The sequence below is a fragment of the Pongo abelii genome, chromosome 6 (genome assembly GCF_028885655.2).
Source record: "Pongo abelii isolate AG06213 chromosome 6, NHGRI_mPonAbe1-v2.0_pri, whole genome shotgun sequence".
In the NCBI taxonomy this organism is placed as follows: Eukaryota; Metazoa; Chordata; class Mammalia; order Primates; family Hominidae; genus Pongo; species Pongo abelii.
Genome location: NC_071991.2, coordinates 98,429,151 through 98,447,955, shown reverse-complemented (window position 1 = coordinate 98,447,955; position 18,805 = coordinate 98,429,151). Strand labels below are relative to the sequence as shown.

Below are 18,805 nucleotides of genomic sequence, written 5' to 3'. Positions count from 1 at the left end.
GGTTTGTTTCATAGGTATACGTGTGTGCCATGGTGGTTTGCTGCACTTATTGATCCATCATCTAAGTTCCCTCCACTTGCCCCCCTGCCCCCCTACGTGCTCTGGTGTGTGTTGTTCCCCTCCGTGTGTCCATGTGCTCTCATTGTTCCACTCCCACTTATGAGTGAGAACATGCAGTGTTTGGTTTTCTGTTCCTGCTGATTCACTCTTTCATTTTGTTGAAGCATATCCTACAGCAGCTTTCTAAGAAATTATGCAGGGATAAAACCAATTTTTCAATTCTTAGTGTTTGAAAATAAGTTTATTTTTACCTTCTTTTGATTGAATTCTGGCTTAGAATTCTAGATTGCATGAAATTCCTAGACTGAAAAAATGATTTTTGTTCAGAAACTTACAGGCACTGCTTTATTGTCTTCTAGCATCCAGCATTACTATTGAGAGGCCTGAACCCATTTAGGATTTTTGCTGCTTGTATGTGATATACTTACATTACCTTTTCTTTTTGAAAATTGTTAAGATTTTTCCCTGTACTTCTTTTTGTTTTGAATTATTGCAGTGGTGCATTTTGGTATGGTTCTTTGTCAGTACGGAGACTTGTTTCCTTTAGTTTGGTTTTGTGAACCTTTATTATACTATTTCTTTGATAATTTCCATTCTGTTTTTCTGGTCTCTCTTTCTGCAACTCTCATTAGATATTGGCATCCCGGATTGGTCTGCTGCTTCTCCTATAGGTCATAAGGATTACGTCCTCATGGTAGAATTAGTACCATTATAAAAGGGCAAATTTGGCCCCCTGTTGTTCTCTTTTGGCCTTTCCTCCTTTTGCCATGGGATGACACAGCAAGAAGGCCCTTGCCAGATGCTGGCACCTTATATTAGACTTTCCAGCCTCCATAACTGTGAACCAATATATATCTGTTCATTGTAAATTACCCAGTCTGTGGTATTCTGCTATAACAGCACAAAATGGACTAAGATGGCTACCTCCTTGCTGTATCCTCATATGTTGGAGCGAGAGAGCTCTGGTCTTTTCATCTTCTTATGAGGGCACCAATCCCATCATTGGGGTACCACTCTCATGACCTCATCTAAACCTAACTATCTCCCGAAGGCCCATCTCCAAGCACCATCACATTGGGAATTAGGGATTCAACATATAGGTTTTGGAGCAGGAGACACAAACAGTCAGTTTGTAGTAAATATCATATCTTTTTGTGGCTACAAATAAGTTTTTGAAGCTTTCTTTTGTTCCCTGAATTATCTTTATTTCTTTTATTTTCTTTCATTTCTTTCATATTTGCTTGCTTTATTATTTTAAACATAAAAATTTCATGGTTGTTTTATTCCATTCTGTCCCGAGTTTTTAAAGTTCTGGGCCTCCCTGAGTTTCTAAAGAAATGAGGGGGTCTGTGTTATTCATATCTGTTTTAGATTTTCTCTGCCCTGCTGAGTTGTCACTTTTTTTTCTTTGAAATATCTTGACCACTCCTGCCCACTGCTTTTCTCATTCATTCACTATTACTACTTCGGGTCTAAGAAATGAGTCCCCAAGTAGTTATAATTTACTACTATCAATTAGAAATTAGAAATATCTTTAGTAATTTTTAATCAGTTTTTGCAATCAATATTTTGGTGCCCCAGTTAGAGATCTGGAATCTGTTTGGAAAAAAAATTAAACGTTTTATGTACCCAACGTTTAAAAGCCCTGTTGTCACTTGTAGCCTTGAGAGATAAAAACATAAAGGACAACTTATTTCTTTTCAAGTGTTCAGAAAGTGTCATAAAATTACATTTCATCAACTTCAGGTTTAGGGTTAAAAATGTTCAATAAAACTACACTTTCTTTCTCTCTGTGTCTCTTGACTACCTTTGAAGCACATGAGACTTCACACTCATCAATGTACTTGGCTCTGAGTAATTTCTCAGCAGGCCCAATAGAAATGGTTGATAGTTACAAGCAGGTGTTGCTGACAACTCATGTTTCTCATTTTTACAGATGCAGTGTATTTTATCTCTGCCATCTCCTTTTTCCTTTTATAGCTTCTGAAATTGTGTTTTGTAAAAAGTCACTTGGCTATCTTCACACAGTTTCCTTGTTACAATAGGTAAATGTCAAAAGTGATCAGATGCAATATCAGACTTCCACTGAATTCTCCCAAGCCCTCCGGCAGATAATAACTTCTTGCAATATTTTCTTAATATAAATGGAAACAGATACTAACCCAGGCAAATGATCCCTCCTGAGCCAGCTGTCCTTTTCAATATGTTATCCAGAAGATTACATGAATATTTATTGGCCCTCCAGTTACACATACAAGCCAAAGTTCCACTAACAGGGTATGTAGTATGTTTTAACCTGAAAGAATGCAATTTTGCATGACTGGATAAAATTAAATATGAACAGACCCTCAAGCAAAGTGTTCAGGAGCTAGAAGATCTTGATCATATATTAACTTTGAAAACAACTTGCAGTGTGACCTCTGAATGGTCAAATAAATTATGTCAGTTCCCTGACTTGAAAAGTGAGACCATCACCACATGTGGTCTGTCTTTCTTATCCTTATCTTTCTTACCCAAGTATTGCACATTTTAACTTCATTTGGATTTCTGCTTATATGTACTTTCTCTCATGACTTATATTTTAAAGTATTATAACTATATGTGTTTTCAGTTTTACTAAGCAAATATACATTTCCATAATTTTATTTGAGACTATCATCATAAAATGACTTTTATTACGCTAACATAAGAAATGAATGGGAAATAAAAAAGGATTGAAGAGGTTCAAAACATGTTTTGTTGTCCATAATGAAATGCCAATTATCCTGGAGGGGGAAGAGACTAAAAGTGAAAAAAAACTCCTTGGCAAAGATATGCAGATGGAAAAAAGCACACTAAAGGTCTTCAATATCATTAGTCTTTAGAGAAAAATGCAAACTAAAACCAAAATGATTTGGGAGGCTGAGGCGGGAGGATTGCTTGAGCCCAGGAATTCAAAACCAGCCTGGGCAACATAGGGAGACCCCCATCTCTACCAAAAAAAACACCCCCAAACCCCAAAATGACATATTACTATGCACCTATTGGAGTGGCTAAAAATTAAAAAAACCATAAAACCTAAAAATAACAAGTACTCACAAGGATAGGAAGCATCTGGAGCCTTCACACATGGAATATAAAATGGTGCAGCCACTTTGGAAATTGGTACCATATGAATCAGCAATCCTACACCTAGATATTTACCAAGTGAAATAAAACCAATTTCCACACACAAAAAGACCTATATGAAAATGTTTATAGAAGCTTTATTTGTAATCACCAGAAACAGGAAACTACCAAGATGCCCTTCAACTAGGGAATGGATAAACAAACTACGGTGCATCTATACAATGGAATATTATTCAGCTATTGAAAATGAACCAAATATTGACACATGAAACAACATGGATGAATCTAAAATGCATTATGCTTAGTGGAGGAAGCCAGACTCAAAAGGCTACATACTGTATCATTCCATTTATATAGGAGAGGCAAAACTTTAGAACACAACAAATCAGTGCTTGCCAGGGCTGGGAGTGGGTGAAGAGCTGATTCATTACAGCAGTAGTTATAACTAAACACGTCTGTCAAAACTCAGAGTATAGACTAAAAAGCGTAAACTTTACTATATAGAAATTAAACCTTTAAAATAGGGGGAAAAGTGAAAAAGCAGAAGGAGATAAGAGGTCTTGGATGGAAATAAATAGAGAGAAGTAAAAAGGAACTGATGTAGAATAACTAGGAGACAGGAGGTGAGCAGGGGAAAGTGTAAGGGTTGGAAGTCTTCAGAGAAGAAATGCTGTCTAATCTGAGTCATAAAACACAAACAGGACTTTGCCAGGTGGTCAAGGTTGGGGGAAGCAGGCAGCATAGTCACAGTGGTATGACTTGCAAAGACACAGATCTGTGGATTAGCAGTGTCTGTGTTGTGAGAGGTGGGAGTGCAGTGAGCATAGACATCAATGGGCCCTGGAATAAAGAAGGAAAGCCAGGTCAGGAAAGGTCTTAATGTCTACGATGGGGGTTTGGAATTTATATTATAGCCAATTGAGGAGCCACTAATGGATTATGACAGCTAAGTGAGATCATCAGACTCGTTTTAGAATGAGTCTGATGATAGCAGGTAGTGTGAAGGGTAGACTGAAGCAGAGGGAGAGTGGGAATGAGGCTGGAGGCAGGGAAGTAATTTAAAGACCACCATAATGCTCCAGAGTTGTGCAGTCCAACATGGTAGCTACAAGCATCATGTGGCCATTTAATTATTTGAAATCAAGATAATTAAAAATTAAATTCCGGGTCATGCCAGCCTCATTTCAAATGCTCCACAGCCACATGTGGCTAATGGCCATAATGTTGTATAGTGCAGGATAAAACATTTCCATATTGCAGAAATTCTGCTGCACAGTGCTAACCTAGAACCTTAAGGAAGGCATTAGCAGTGGTGGTAGGGAATGCCTAATGTATTCGTCTTATATCTGGAAAGCATGTTTGGGTAACAGCTTGCCTTCATCGCTCAAGAGTGACAAATATAATTGCGTATAAATTCTGCTAGGATATGAATGTAGGTACCTGGAGGTCTGCTTTAAAGCTTGTGATCATACACATCGATTAGAGCTAAGAGTGACTTAGCACCAGGAAGCACCAACATCAGTGATTAATTTGGCACCCAGGTTTTATTGTATTTCAATTTTGTCAAGTGTCTACAAGAATGTGGCTATTTTTCATCTTGCTGTTCATCTAGCAAGTCTAATAAACATCTGAATGAAGATTTCTAAGTTGAACTATTCTTCTTCTACTTCATGTTATCTCAACTGCTCTGTGACAGAAAACTATAAGAACAAAACCTTTTACATGTGCTCTTTCTTGCTTTCTGGAAGACCCTCCTCTCATGATGAATCCGTAAGTATACATCTTTATGATGAACAGACTTATAACAGAAGGTTTTAGGCACTTCACTCTTGAAAGCAGATGGGTTCATCAGGTACCCAACATCTGGCCATTTTTGTAGAGCAAACCCTTGCCTGGCTTAGAGAAACAAGATCTGGGAGAGGTCAGATTGAAAAATGAAAATGGCAATGGCACACTCCACTATTTAGTTGATTTTCTCTGGCACTGCAAAAACCTTGGGAATGCCTAGTGATCTGACTCATCACCTGGAAAAGGCTGTCTGATTAATCTGCATAAATGATTCCAACCAAGTACTCAGAATAGTTTGGTTGGGAACAAATCCAGCTTCAATTGCAAAATTATTGGTGGTCAAAAGCACAAATAAAAAGATCTTTTACCAAGATATGGTGTGGTAGGAAAGAGTTTTGGTAGAAGCACTCCCTAAGTTCTTGATGGAAACTGGACATCAAAAAGAAATATTTTATCCCAGGCCAAATGGGAAAAATATCCCCTTATAATACCCTTTCAACATAACTGGACAAGGGTGATAAATAACAGTACTGTGTTAACTTAACAACTTGCTCTTAAAATGGTTCCACATGTGGAACAAGCTTCATTAGGATCCTTCTCTGAAATACTTTCTTATGTAGTTGATTGTTGGGAAGAAAGAGAAAAATAAAAAATCACAGAGAGCTTAATCCACCATGAGGACCTGAATGCAGTATAAAGAAAAACTGTCTTTTGCAAAAGTGCCCTGAGGGCTCTGAATTTGCTTGAACCTCATGTGGGAGAGTGATGGGCAAACTGCATTGGTAGAGGATCATCCTGTACATGATGCCTGGGGTCTCTTCGCAGTTGCAATCTCCCTGTACTATCTAGTGAATAAGAAGGAGCTGCAGGACATAAGCCCAGAGGAAACAGCCACTGATCACCCATTTATGAGCTTTCAAGGCAACTGAATAGCTAAAGGTAAGAAGATATCCACCTTATGCTGCTGCCTGGAGTCTTTGAACACAATAATAAGAACTCTCCTGAAAAATGATTCCCTAGTGGGGGAAACATGATTTATGAGGTCTATTCAACAATAAGAAAAATAGTCCAGAATTTTAGACAATGCATTGTGAACACACAGGTTTTTTTGATAGATTGTATTGCTCCTCTTTTTGAGGATAAATAAGAATGATGGTGTTCTCTGCAGACTTATTCTACAATATAATGATCCTTAAATTTGTTAGTGCTAGCAGAGTAAAATGTTTGCATTTGTCTTTCTATTTTACTTAATAAATGCTTCAGTGTTCCAGTATCAGGGGACTTGGAGTTTGATGCTTTATATTTATATTTATATTTATATTTATATTTATATTTATATATTTGCACTTGTTTGCTTACTAGTAGGAACCAGGCAGCCAGGTTGTAATTTGGGGAAAAAAAAACTAGTCATGTTCAGGATTGAAAATGTGGAATTGAATAAATAGGTCCTATTCATTCTGACCTCAGTGAGTACAATCCTATAAAGGAGTAATGCGATACAGAAGTTGTTTAGTTGGAACTGAAATGGGTTGCTTTGTTAATGAGGATTGTAAGTGAATAAATAATCTGAAGTAATACTTTTTTCTAAGGAGTCTGGGATGCCATCCAAACCCTCCTATTTAGGACTATATAATTATTGCTGAGGTGGTGCTCACACAGATGGATGACGGTTCCAAGGGTTGGTGCCAGGAGAGGTGAATCAGGGGGCACACTGAGGCCACTGCCTGGCCCTTCAGAGAACAAGGGTTTTGCAACCAAGGAATGTAAGATGACCGGGGCTGGCCAGAGGCAAAAAGACAGCTTCCCTGCCCCTGACTTCTTAGGGTGCTCTCTCATCTGAGTCTTCATTCACCAGGCCCCAGGCTGACTGCTGAATCATTTACCCAGGCTGAGAACAACTGATGGGAAATCTGTGTTCTGGGACATTGCTCCAGTTCTGCTTTATTATCGTGTGATTTCTCACTCTGGCCAAGGACCAGCTTTCACATAATTCCTCCCCTAAGTGATCCTCTACTGCATCGCCCATTGTCAAAAATATGTCACGCTACCTTTGCAAGATGAAACAGCTAGGTTTGGATGCAGGGTAAGTTAGGACAGAGCACCAGTCACAGTCTTCCTTTCGATGAGGATTGCGCTGGATCACTGTATGAGAAGCATACAGCCCCATCATCAACATAAATAGCATGAAAATCCTTGAAAAAAACCTATCAAGAATTGTGAAGGATCCAAAGAAATGCCACCATTTCTTGCCCTTAAGCAACTCACAACTTTTGTGGGGAAAGCAAAACAAAAACACATGAAAAGTGTTTTATATAATACTTATATAAATTATAAGTATAAATATAAGTATAAATAAGTATAAATATACTTATATTTATAAGTATAAATATAAATTATATAATACTTATATAAATACTTATATAATACTATAATAGCAATAACAGACACAATAAAAGAAGGGAAGTCAGGAAGCAGTAAGCAATAGGAAATGTTTACTGTTTGGGCAACAGTCTCCACCTCCTAGGGGTGCTGTGAAGATTAAATACGGTGTAAGATTCCAAGCACAGTGCCTGGGAGAAACCTTCATACAAAATATTATTGCATAAGAGAAGCATACCAAGTGACAACAGGCAAAACATCGCCTCTGGGACAGGGTAAATAACTGAACCAGCTTTGATGGACTGGAACCTGTGAGGAGCTGCTGATGAAAACAGATGCCCCAGGGTCTTGAATGGACAAGAGGTGTGTTTGAGCTTTATCCTGCAGATATTTGTATCAGGAGTGTTATGGTCAAGGACTTGGTACAGGAGGACTGGATTGTACGTAGAAAGTGCGGTCTTTCTTGATGTACTTTGTATCATTAGCAATGATCTACCACTCCCCGCCTAGCCCCTGGCTACCTCATGGAACAGAAATTAAGTCACAATAATAAATGTGAAAAGACTTACTTGACTTAAAACATATATCAGCATAGATGATGAATACAATCTTATCTTTGTTGTATATGTAGGCTTTCCCAGAGATTTTGAGGATATGTGCTTATCTTTGGCTTCAATTAGTTATATTAGAAGCCAGATACATGAGGGGAAAACCAGTACTTTATATAGGTTCCCCACCCCACTATTTCTTCTGCTATGAAAGCACTCACAGTAATATTGTGGGTGACACCATTGTGCCTCCTGAGTGAGCCACTCTCAGCATAATCAAAGCCCAGAGTAAAAGCATTTGTGTTGTTGAAGGAATCCAAAGCAGGGATTCATTTAAGGAATAAGAGAACATTACATGTTGAGAAGCTGAAAGGGAACTTGTTTGTGCAAACCAGTGAGAAATAGAGAAATGAATGAGACTCACTTTCTAATTCCTATGTTCAACAGTGTGGGTATTTCAGTAGCTCTAGCAATGACTTTCAGAGATGGAACATTGATGGGTCAAAGTTTATAATGACATAGAGGAGGCTAAGGCACTAGGATAAGCACCAGTTGCATCTATTACCTGTGTTTTTAAGGCAATCAATGAACAAACCTCAATATGGAGGTTTGAAGAAAATTCACTGCCACAACCCAAATCCCAATAAAACCTAAAAAGAATGGCTAATTGGTTGCTATTTGGAGGATTTACTGTAAGGCAGAGCTTTGTAAACATGATGCCACTGAAAGGGGCGTGCCTTAAATGTTACACGTGTGCCAAGACAGCTGGGGATGACTGGGTGAGCTTGGTGAGGACCAGGGGTAGAGCCTCCTGGGGGACTGCCTCTTGCCCCCATCAGCCTCATTCGTTTTATCTCAGCTTGTTATACAAATGCCATCAATTTACAAGTGTGCCAAGAAGTGAAGGAGGTTGAAAAAACACTGCCTTATATTGCCTTGAAAGGGGAGCTGGGTTAGTGTATTTAAGTGATTGTTTAAGATAATTTCTTGACAGAGGTTGAGATGAACAAAAGAACTCAAAGTGTTAGGAGCCATTTTCATTATGTAATCAAAGGTAAAAGTAATAAAAGTTAAAATGATAGCTTAGCTAATGAAAAATATGATCTAGGCCTCAAACTTACCCAATACTTTTTTACCCACCAACAAAACTAACTTAATACCTTATTTTCCATGCTGATTCCTGGCATCATGTAATTTAGAGCTGGAAGAGGATGTAAAGACCATCTTCCTTTATATTTTAAATGATAAAAGGACACAGGAAGACCAAGTGACTTGCTCAAGGGATACAGTATTTGGTGGACAAGCTGGAGTGAGCCTTGGGCTCATTGTCCAATGTTCTTTTCATTTAGCTTAAATCTCCTTGTTTTGAGGCAAGAGTAGAGATACCTTGTCTTTTGTTTTACCTTGTGCCTCTTCTAAATTCGATGATTATTTAGTGTTTGCATGGTTAGTGAAGTGACTTTTGGTGAGGGAAATCCTAACTCACATCACTCCTATTTCATTTTTATTTCATCCCTTTTAGGAACCATACTCTAAAATGTCATAAAAGACCTGTTAGTGAAGTTTTAAAACCTCTAGGATAAGTTTTAATCTCCATAGCCTATGGACATCATCAAGGAGTTTGAGAAAGTCACCAGGGTGCTTTATCAAAGATAACTAATTCCTTCCCTGAGCATCAGATTGCAGTGGCCTTAGGGAAAGTCAAGAATGACCAAGTCCAAACTTCAACCCATGCTGGAGAAAGCACACATGTGGAAACAAAGATTTTCAGCACCAGTCCTGAGCTGAAGGATTGTGAGGAGCCAGCAGCATGCTGACCAGTGATGCACTTGCGGATAGGGACAGAAGATGAAATCAACACCACTAGAGGAACACCAATGAAGAAAGGAAGGATTGAAAAGTTTGTTCCCCTACTGCTGACTGTTTAGATTGATGCTATGACCACTGTCCTGAATATGTTCTAACCTGCTGCTTGTTACCCTATATCTAAGTTTAGAAATTCCCTCAATAGCCTGTCAACCTCCACCACCGATACCCAAGTTGCCATGTGTGTCTACCCCATATATTCTGGCATAACCTCCTGACAAATGACAGAAAAGGTGGAGACTTTCAAATTATAGAAAAGGGCTACTTCATTAATTGTACCAAAGCCCTTCTTGGGAACCTCTGGTGGGAAAGTAGGTTTGGTGAGGAGGTAGGAAGCACCTATAAGGACAGGTGTTACAGCCGTACAATAAAACCTGGATGTCAGGGCTCGGGTTTTGAGTAGGAGAGGACCAAGGATCGGCCTGTCACCCTCACTGCACGTAGCCCCTGGGACATTTTACAGAGCAAGCATCTAATCCACTCAGAGTCATAGGCTATCTGAATCTTCTCTAACCTGTGCATGCAGACCTCAGTGAGAATGAAAACAGTTAGTCAATGGCAGGAAATGCTTCAAACTTCCCAAATATACCAAAGTTATCTGTTTTGGTGAAGTTTCTAACATTATTTCCAATTTTCTATGTTTATCAATAATATAGGAATGAACATTTTACATATAAGTCTTCGTTCAAATCTTTTTAAGAATTTAAAGTGAAATTGCCTATTACAGTTTATTTTTATTCAAGGCTTTGTTCTGGAAACCACGTTAGTTTCCCTTGGGCCCAATGTTAAGGTCTGAAACAAATACATAATATTTTGTATAATGGGACAAACATGCCCAGGATGCTTCCCTGTTCTCACTGGAAGTCAAGAAAGGTATTCTGGCCGGGCACAGTAGCTCATGCCTATAATCCAAGCACTTTGGGAGGCCAGGGTGGACAGATCACTTGAGTCCAGGAGTTTGAGACTAGCCCAGGCAACATGGCAAAACCTTGTCTCTAGTAAAAATACAAAAATTAGCTGGACCTGGTGGTGCATGGTGGTCTAAGCTAACCAGGAGGCTGAGGTGGGAGGAGGATCACTTGAACCCAGGAGGTGAAGGTTGCAGTGAGCCCAGATCATGCCACTGCACCACTGCACTCCAGCCTGGGTAACAGGGTGAGACCATGGCTCAAAAAACAACAAAAACAACAAAACAAACAAACAAGCAAAAAGATATTCCTGCACTACAGATAGAAAGCTTCTAAGCTTCTAAAACCTGTCTGCTCCTATGCAATGGGTGGCCTGCTCGGTCACTGACCTTGGAAGGAAGCAGCTTGCTCCTTCATTACATTGATTGATATAAAGTTTTTTCCTTATTTCCTGGGGAAATAATATTTTGAAAACTAATCTGTGAGCCTTTGGTAAAGAGCATTACTAAATGCCAGCAAATAAGTAAGAAACCCTAACTCCCAGTTTCCCAATTAGCTGAGCATCCCCTGTCCTTGGCAAAGTTGTTGTCTTGGCTGAAGAAGCTATGGATGTATCTCTATCCATAGGGAGGGAAAGTTTACATTTGGGTCCTTCTTCTCGCCTCTCTCCTCTGATAATATTTAATAGCAACATGTTTGCAAGGGAGATTCTAAAAGACATCTCCTTGAGTCTGAATTTTGATGATTTCCATGACTTTTATAGCTTATTGGCTTGTGAACTCTGGAGAGGGAAAACTGCAATTCTAGCCTGAAGCCTCAGCAAAGGCACCTCAGCTGGACTGGCTTGGCCACCAGTACTCCAGTTGCCCCCATTGCTGACCTAGGCTGTAATTTGGTGGGTGGTGAGAAAGCCTGTGTTCCCAGAAGGGCCACAAGTGAGGAAGGAGACAGGGAGGGGAAGCTTCCCTCAGAGATATGTTCATCTGTGGCCCAGATTTAGCTGCCCTGGGAGAGTGGTGGCTCTGACCAATGGCTAACAGAACTATAGCCAGGGTAAACTCTGCACTACTTGACAAGAGTGAGCTGGTGGAATGAAAGATAATTCCTAGAAGGGATGGTGTCTAGATAGCAGCAGTGACATATTTAGTGCTTACTCTGAGCCAGTGCTCTTTTGAGCACTTCCACATATTCATCGAACTCTCATGGCAACCCCACGATTGAGGTATTAAAGTGTTCTTTTCTTCACACTGAGGAAACTGAGGCCCAAAGAGGTCATGTAACTTCCTCAAGGTCACATGGTTAGTAAATGATAGAGCCATGTTTCAAATCCAGATAGGATGATTGTAGCACCTGGGCTGTTAACCATGCCCTTTTCTTGCTTAAATGTAATGATGCTCCTATCAAAGGCAAAACAGCACTTAGTCCACCAAGAAAAAGCTTCAGAAGCCACGAAAAAAAAAAAAAAACCAGAAAAAAACAAAAAAACAAAAACAAAACAAAACAAAAAACAGTGAATGTGTTAATGATCCTTGGGCTCGGGTAAGACATGAAGAGTAAAACAACGCAAACTCTGGGAATGATCGTGATTCTTGAGCACCTGATAGCATAAACCTCGGTCAGTCTCACAGAAACCAAAACCTTTGATATTTTGACAAGGGATATGTGGCACAAGGATGGCTTTTTACCATTCATGAGACACTCTGCATTTCTCTCCAAAATTAGAATTCAAAATTATTACAGATGTTAAGTATGAGGTAGCATCAGCTCCAGGAAGCTTTTAGGTGCATGTTGCAAATTACATACTGTAAATGCAACGTGCCATCAGTGAGTAAGCTGCTTTTGCCACAGAGCACAGGGCAACTTGCATTTTAAACTCCCTAAATTGAAAAGAAATAAACATGTGAAGAAAAGCCATGAAGCATCGTGAACTCTAGGATATATTTCCACTCTCCAGGGTGAAGTAAAATAATATCATTTTGAAAGTGGTTAGAATTAAGTGTTTGAGGTCAGTCTGATGCCATTTGGTAGGAAGAAAAATTCACATGTTAATTATAAGCATTTGCATCTATTGTTTTCCAAATCTACTTATGCATGGATTTTATTTGCAATAGGAAAAGTGTTTGTAGTTTCTTTACATAGTAAGTGCACGTGTACACACACATACACACACACACACATTCCCCTATGCATTTAGAAATAAGGCTGTTATACTTCAAATAAAGCTGAGACTTTAAATACATGCTAAACACTTTCATTGTGGCAATATACTTTTTATTTTTATTCTAGTCCTTTAGGTATTCTGCCCCAATAAACAATTTGAAAGACTGGAATGGCTGCAAAAGCTCTCTGTGAACACCTTCCTCAAGTGTAAATTATTGGAAGGCTGTTTATATAATTCATGAAAATCCTTAGTTTTGTGTCCTTTTAATCTTGGTGAATCCATCGTACTGACAGAATTCTGCTTTTAGTCTATGCTTAAAGATTGGATTTATTTCTTCAGCTTTTCATGAAGAAAAAGAGAAATGAAATTGTACTTTCAGATGTATGTAATTTGGCTTCTGCACATATTGGCTGAGGTTTAATGCTTCCGTAGTTTTCACTCCTGAATTTATCAAGGCTTAAGCTAAACAGGGCAATTCTCTCCATGAGGTTCTGGTGGTTTTCTTTCTTTCTTTTTTTTTTTTGATAACATTAACTTTATCATATAAAGTTCTTATTCATTCTCAATAACTTTATTTCTTAAGTATTGTTTAATACTCACCCCTCCCCTATCCCACATGTGCTAGAAACTCCCACAGTTTATAAGAATTTTAGGACTACAACATACGTGCATTTATTTACTTTCTCTTAGTTCTCCTTTATTTTCGTGTTTCCGTACCCAACATTTTGGGCCAAATCACTTCAACATGAAAAATGCACAAATTTTCGTATCCTCTCTTCTGTTCTACTGCTTGCAGGCTGCTGAATGAGCTCCGGAAGAGTGTGGTAGAAAAGGAAAAACAACCAAGGAAGCCTGAGAATCTGAAAAGGTGGCCAGTTGGAAGACAAATATGGGCTATGACTGTCACCTGTTGTATAGATTCATAGAACCTTAGAGCTGGAGGAGCTTCAGAAGTTGCATTCATCTACTTCTCCTCCCTCTACTGCTACCTAGAGGAGGGTGAAACCACCTTTGCCAAATTGTAACTGAGGAAACTATGACAGTGAAAGAAATCAGACCTAATCGACTCCATCTTGCTTCTAATCTTTAAGTTGTCCTTGTTCATTCCTGGGCATAGGCCGAGCTAACTTTGAGAAGGAATTCAGTTCATGGTTTGACTTAAAGAAAATTGATAACAGCCCTTTCCCTGAAAGACCCCCTTTTTGCCTGGGGACTAATCTGCCTTTGTAGGACTAACAAATTAGCTACAAGATTAGAAATTACAGTTTAGGGGTCATGCAGCCTCTGGCTCCTAGAGTCTGAACATCCCCAAATTGCTCCTGGGGATAACATCACTATTGTAAAACCTAAGATCAGTGCTTGAGATATTTTGCAGACCCTGCACTCAGTGTATCAGCTGACACCACCCAGACCAGTAATCCGCTTTAACCAGATCTGCCATCCCACCCAAGAACAGAAGACAGCAAGAAAACCACACTTCGACCCCCTATGATTCCATCTCCAACCCAACCACATCAGCACTCCCCATTTCCCAAGCCCCTACCCACCAAATTATCTTTAAAAACTCTGATCTCTGAATGCTCGGGGAGACTGATTTGAGTAATAATAAAACTCTGTCTCCCCGCACAGCCGGCTCTGTGTAAATTACTCTTTCTCCATTGCAATTCCCGTCTTGATAAATTGGCTCTGTTAGGCAGCGGGCAAGGTGAAGCCATTGGGCGGTTACAAAGGCACCAGTGTCTCTGAACCTACAGGGATGTTTAAATGGCCTTCTGACTATGTCTCATGCTTCCACTCTTGCTTTCTCCCCCACCTCCAACCCTTGGGTTTCAATTTCCACAAGCATTTAGACTCATCTTTTACAAATATAAGTCAGATTTCAGTCCACTGATTAAAACCCTCCAATGGTTCCCATAGACTTAGACTACAGTTGAGATTTCCCACCAACAGCACATGAAGCCAGCACTGTCTGCCTCCTGCCACTCTCCCTTGCTCCCCGTACTACAGCTGCACTGGGCTTCTCTATATTTCTTGGATGCCAAGCTCCTTTCCACCTTAAGCCTTCTGCCTGGACTGATTTTTTTCTGCAGATCCTTTGCATGTCTGGTTCCATTCTGTTGAACAGTTCTCAATCAAGTTACAGAACATTCCCTGACCAACCCATAAAAAGAAGCGCCCCTCCTTTCACGGTAACATTACCACATCCACTCTGTTTTCCTTTCTTCCTAATTTACAAACTAATGAAGAGCTTTTACAGGGGTGGAGGAGTTGAGGGCATTAGTTGTGCTCTTGCCTTCTTCTTGAGCCAGAGGTCATCAACATTCTGCTAATCAGTGGTATGGATGCCTTATTTGTGCCCACAGCCTGTGGCTTTCAGGCTATACAGTATGTCCGCAACGGTCTTCTGATATACTTGTCCAGTGTCTGTATCACCGGAACAAATCAAAACAAGACCCCTTATTCAAATGCAGGCAAATGTGGGCACTTACTTATAGTGGATCCAGACTCAGGCCTGTTCAGGGAGCTGATGATGACAAAGCCGAAGCCCTCGTTCTCTTTGCGGTGAATGACCACATCACTGGTCTGCAGGCTGTGGGAGGCGAAGCCTTCAGGGGGAGAGGCATTGCTACTGGGGGCAGCGTGGTTGCTGTTGGTGTAGGTTGCGTAGTCACTGCGTGGAGAGCTGTGGTGGGTGGATACAGAGCCTGGACTTCTCCCGTTCTCTGGGCAGGGCTCCCCTGCAAAATATACCACACACAGGTCTCAATGAATGCTTCCTATGTACTAGGCATTGTTGTAGACAGTGGTATTGTTACAAGACTGGTTGAATTGCTTCTCTTTCTCCCAGATTTGCAGAGCATTTGAAAAGCTACACACCTAGGCATGGAGCTCCCAAGGTCTTGCTCAGTTCTAGTTTTCATAGCAAACACAGGTGAAACCCCTCATCAGCCTCCTCTGTGCTGTTACTGATTTATGTCTTCCTCTCATGAGGACTGCAAACCCCTGGGACAATGCCTAGTTTTAGATATTGAGGTTCTTCTTTGCATAAGAATAATTTACTGAAGATGGTCACAAAACAAGTAGAATCTTAAATGATATGGTGCATAAGAATCACTTAAATAAATTGTAAAAAAAGTACATCTTCACGGGCCACCCACAGAATGTTTTTTCAGTAGGTCTGGGCACAAGAATCTGCATCAAGTTTCAAGGCTACACTTTGAGAAATGCTGCTGTAGATGTATTATAAGGAAGGCTAACAGCACAGGTGCCATCCATGTAAAGTTAACTACCATGCATTTTTCTAAAGAGCTATAGTTCTATTTTATAATATTCTGCTAGCCTAGAAGTATTGATTTACTTCATGTATGTGGAAAATATACCTCTTAAAAGTAGTTTGCACAGCTTTTTGTATATCAGCCATATCACAATGAAGTGGCTTAAAAGAATAAATAAATAAGTTGAGATTTTCATTTAAAAAATAGCTTGCTCGTTTGCTCTAGGATCAAATCTAATTTCAGGCTCTGAAATTATGAAGTTTGAACCTCTAAGGAGCTGTTGAAGGTCTTTTCCATTTTTACAGTCCATCTTAATATAAAATACACCTTATTATCAACCAGATAAACCAAACTAATACTTTCATGAGAAAAAGCCAGCGTATTTCCATGGAGAAATGATAGAAAGTTGGCAGCCAAAAGAAGCTAGTTTTTGAAATGAAAGTTTATCTGTCATCCAGAAAGAATTTCGTCATTTTAATTTAATACCTAGGTATTGGCACTCTGATGAAAAGAACCAAAGCAGGCACCTAGAATAATGTAATTAGAAATAGGGTTGCTTTCATTTCCATCTTCAAATTTGATTAGTGTACTCAAAAGATGTTTATGGAACAGAGGAATAATAAGATGGAAAATAATCACCATTAATTATTCCATTTTGGGTCCCTAGGTATAGCATCCTATGTAGAACTCTGGAAGTTGTCGCATATGGCAAGTTAAAAATAATTATCAAAAGTTCCAATGAAGGCTCTTAACCTTACAAGCTGCAATTCTATTTTGAAATGAAAAAGTCAGGGAGAAAAAACAAAGACTGCAAGAGATGTTTTGTTACATCGATACCTAAAAAAAAAAAGCTGCATTTGTTTATATACTTAGATTTTAAAAATGGCCTAACCAAAATGTACTAATTTCTTGTTTGTAATTACAGAATGAATGAGACCCAGGCTGTTGCTGGTTATTATTTGGCAAATTTGACTTTTCTTTAAGATCTAATTAATCACATTTAAATAGAAGAAAAAATGGATGCTTTTTGTAAGAAATGTATCGAGGTCATAAGAGAACAGAATGTCATTGTCAAAGCCTTTCTTTCTGTTCAAATGGAATTTAAAGCTTCGCTTGTAAAATGTACCCTTCCTGCTGGAACACATCATCCAAAGACAAGTTGTTATTGTCTTGGTGCATCACATGTCCTTTATCAGTCCTTGTACAAGTTGGAAATAAAGTGATTAGGGATAGTCAGGAAGAAGAAAAACAAACAATTTATGCTGCTACATTAAATTGAAAATCTCCTCGAGTTATTGGACCAAATCAGTAAATAAATGTCATAGGCAGTGACAAGAGAGATCTCATTTTCTGGCTGTCATATTTTAGGAGGTTGAGAGCTGTGGTTGTCAGTAATTCGGCAAGAAAGAAGAAGCGCGGTGGCTCATTCCTGTAATCCCAGCACTTTGGGAGGCTGAGGCGGGCGGATCGTGAGGTCAGGAGATCGAGACCATCCTGGCTAACATGGTGAAACCCCGTCTCTACTAAAAATACAAAAAAAAAAAAAAAAAAAATTAGCTGGGCGCGGTGGTGGGCCCCTGTAGTCCCAGCTACTCGGGAGGCTGAGGCAGGAGAATGGCGTGAACCCGGGAGGCGGAGCTTGCAGTGAGCCGAGATTGCGCCACTGCACTCCAGCCTGGGCGACAGAGCCAGACTCCGCCTCAAAAAAAAAAAAAAAAAAAAAAAAAGAAAGAAGAATTATCTGTCTTTGCAGTAAAAGGCTGGGAGTGGCAATGTTACAGGTTCTGGAGAGAGAGAAAATCATCAACTAAGTCAATGTGAGGATTCCCTGGGTAAGTCAAAGAGTCATATACATTAATAGGATACTTTTCTATTGACTTTGGACTTCTCTTTCAACTTCCAGAACAAAGTTCTTTATCTTTAGCCAAATGAGCATATTTAAAATCAGGATGTTAAGAAGACTTCGAAGGTCTTCCTGGGCTTGTTCTGGGCCCTTGATGCTTGAAAACTGGTCACATGATTGTCTTTCAGGGATTGACCCCACATCATTTTTCTACTCATCTGGCTCTGGACCCAAGTGAGACTGTCTTCTTTCCAACAGTCTTTCCTACTGTAGGGCATTAACAGCCTTGTTTTATAATAATACAGTAAAACATCCTAAAGTGACTAAATATCATGTATTATATAATCTTTTTAAAGAAAACTCACTAATTTCTAGGATCCCTGACTCATTCATCTAGCTCATACACAAGTGGCTGCAGAGAATTCAGTTGCTTAGTATCTACTCAAGTCAAGTAATTAGTTTAGTTTTGTTTTTTTTTGTTTGTTTTTTTTTTGGTTTTGAGACAGAGTCTCACTCGTCGCCCAGGCTGGAGTGCAGTGGCGCGATCTTGGCTCACTGCAAGCTCTGCCTCCCGGGTTCATGCCGTTCTCCTGCCTCAGCCTCCCGAGTAGCTGAGACTACAGGCGTCTGCTAACACGCCTGGCTAATTTGTTTTGTATTTTTAGTAGAGACAGGGTTTCACTGCATTAGCCAGGATGGTCTCGATCTCCTGACCTTGTGATCTGCCTGCCTTGGCCTCCCAAAGTGCTGGGATTACAGGCGTGAGCCACCGCGCCTGGCCTAAATAATTAGTTTTTAGGGTAAGCTGTTTTGTCTCCACCAGTCACAGTGGAACTCATCACTGTGCTAAGAGAGGGTCTCCCATTGGG

At 39.7% G+C, this 18,805-nt stretch overlaps 1 protein-coding gene across 9 annotated transcripts in view; it reads right to left on the bottom strand.

Moving 5' to 3' along the window:
* The window catches only part of MAGI2 (membrane associated guanylate kinase, WW and PDZ domain containing 2), a 1,490,397-nt gene that overhangs the window by 130,212 nt on the left and 1,341,380 nt on the right, over nt 1-18,805 (bottom strand). For all 9 annotated transcript variants that reach the window (XM_054559585.2, XM_054559586.2, XM_063726096.1 and 6 more), the window contains one exon: nt 15,308-15,556. In XM_054559585.2, coding sequence (XP_054415560.1) covers nt 15,308-15,556 — 249 coding nt within the window. The remainder of the gene's footprint in view (nt 1-15,307; nt 15,557-18,805) is intronic.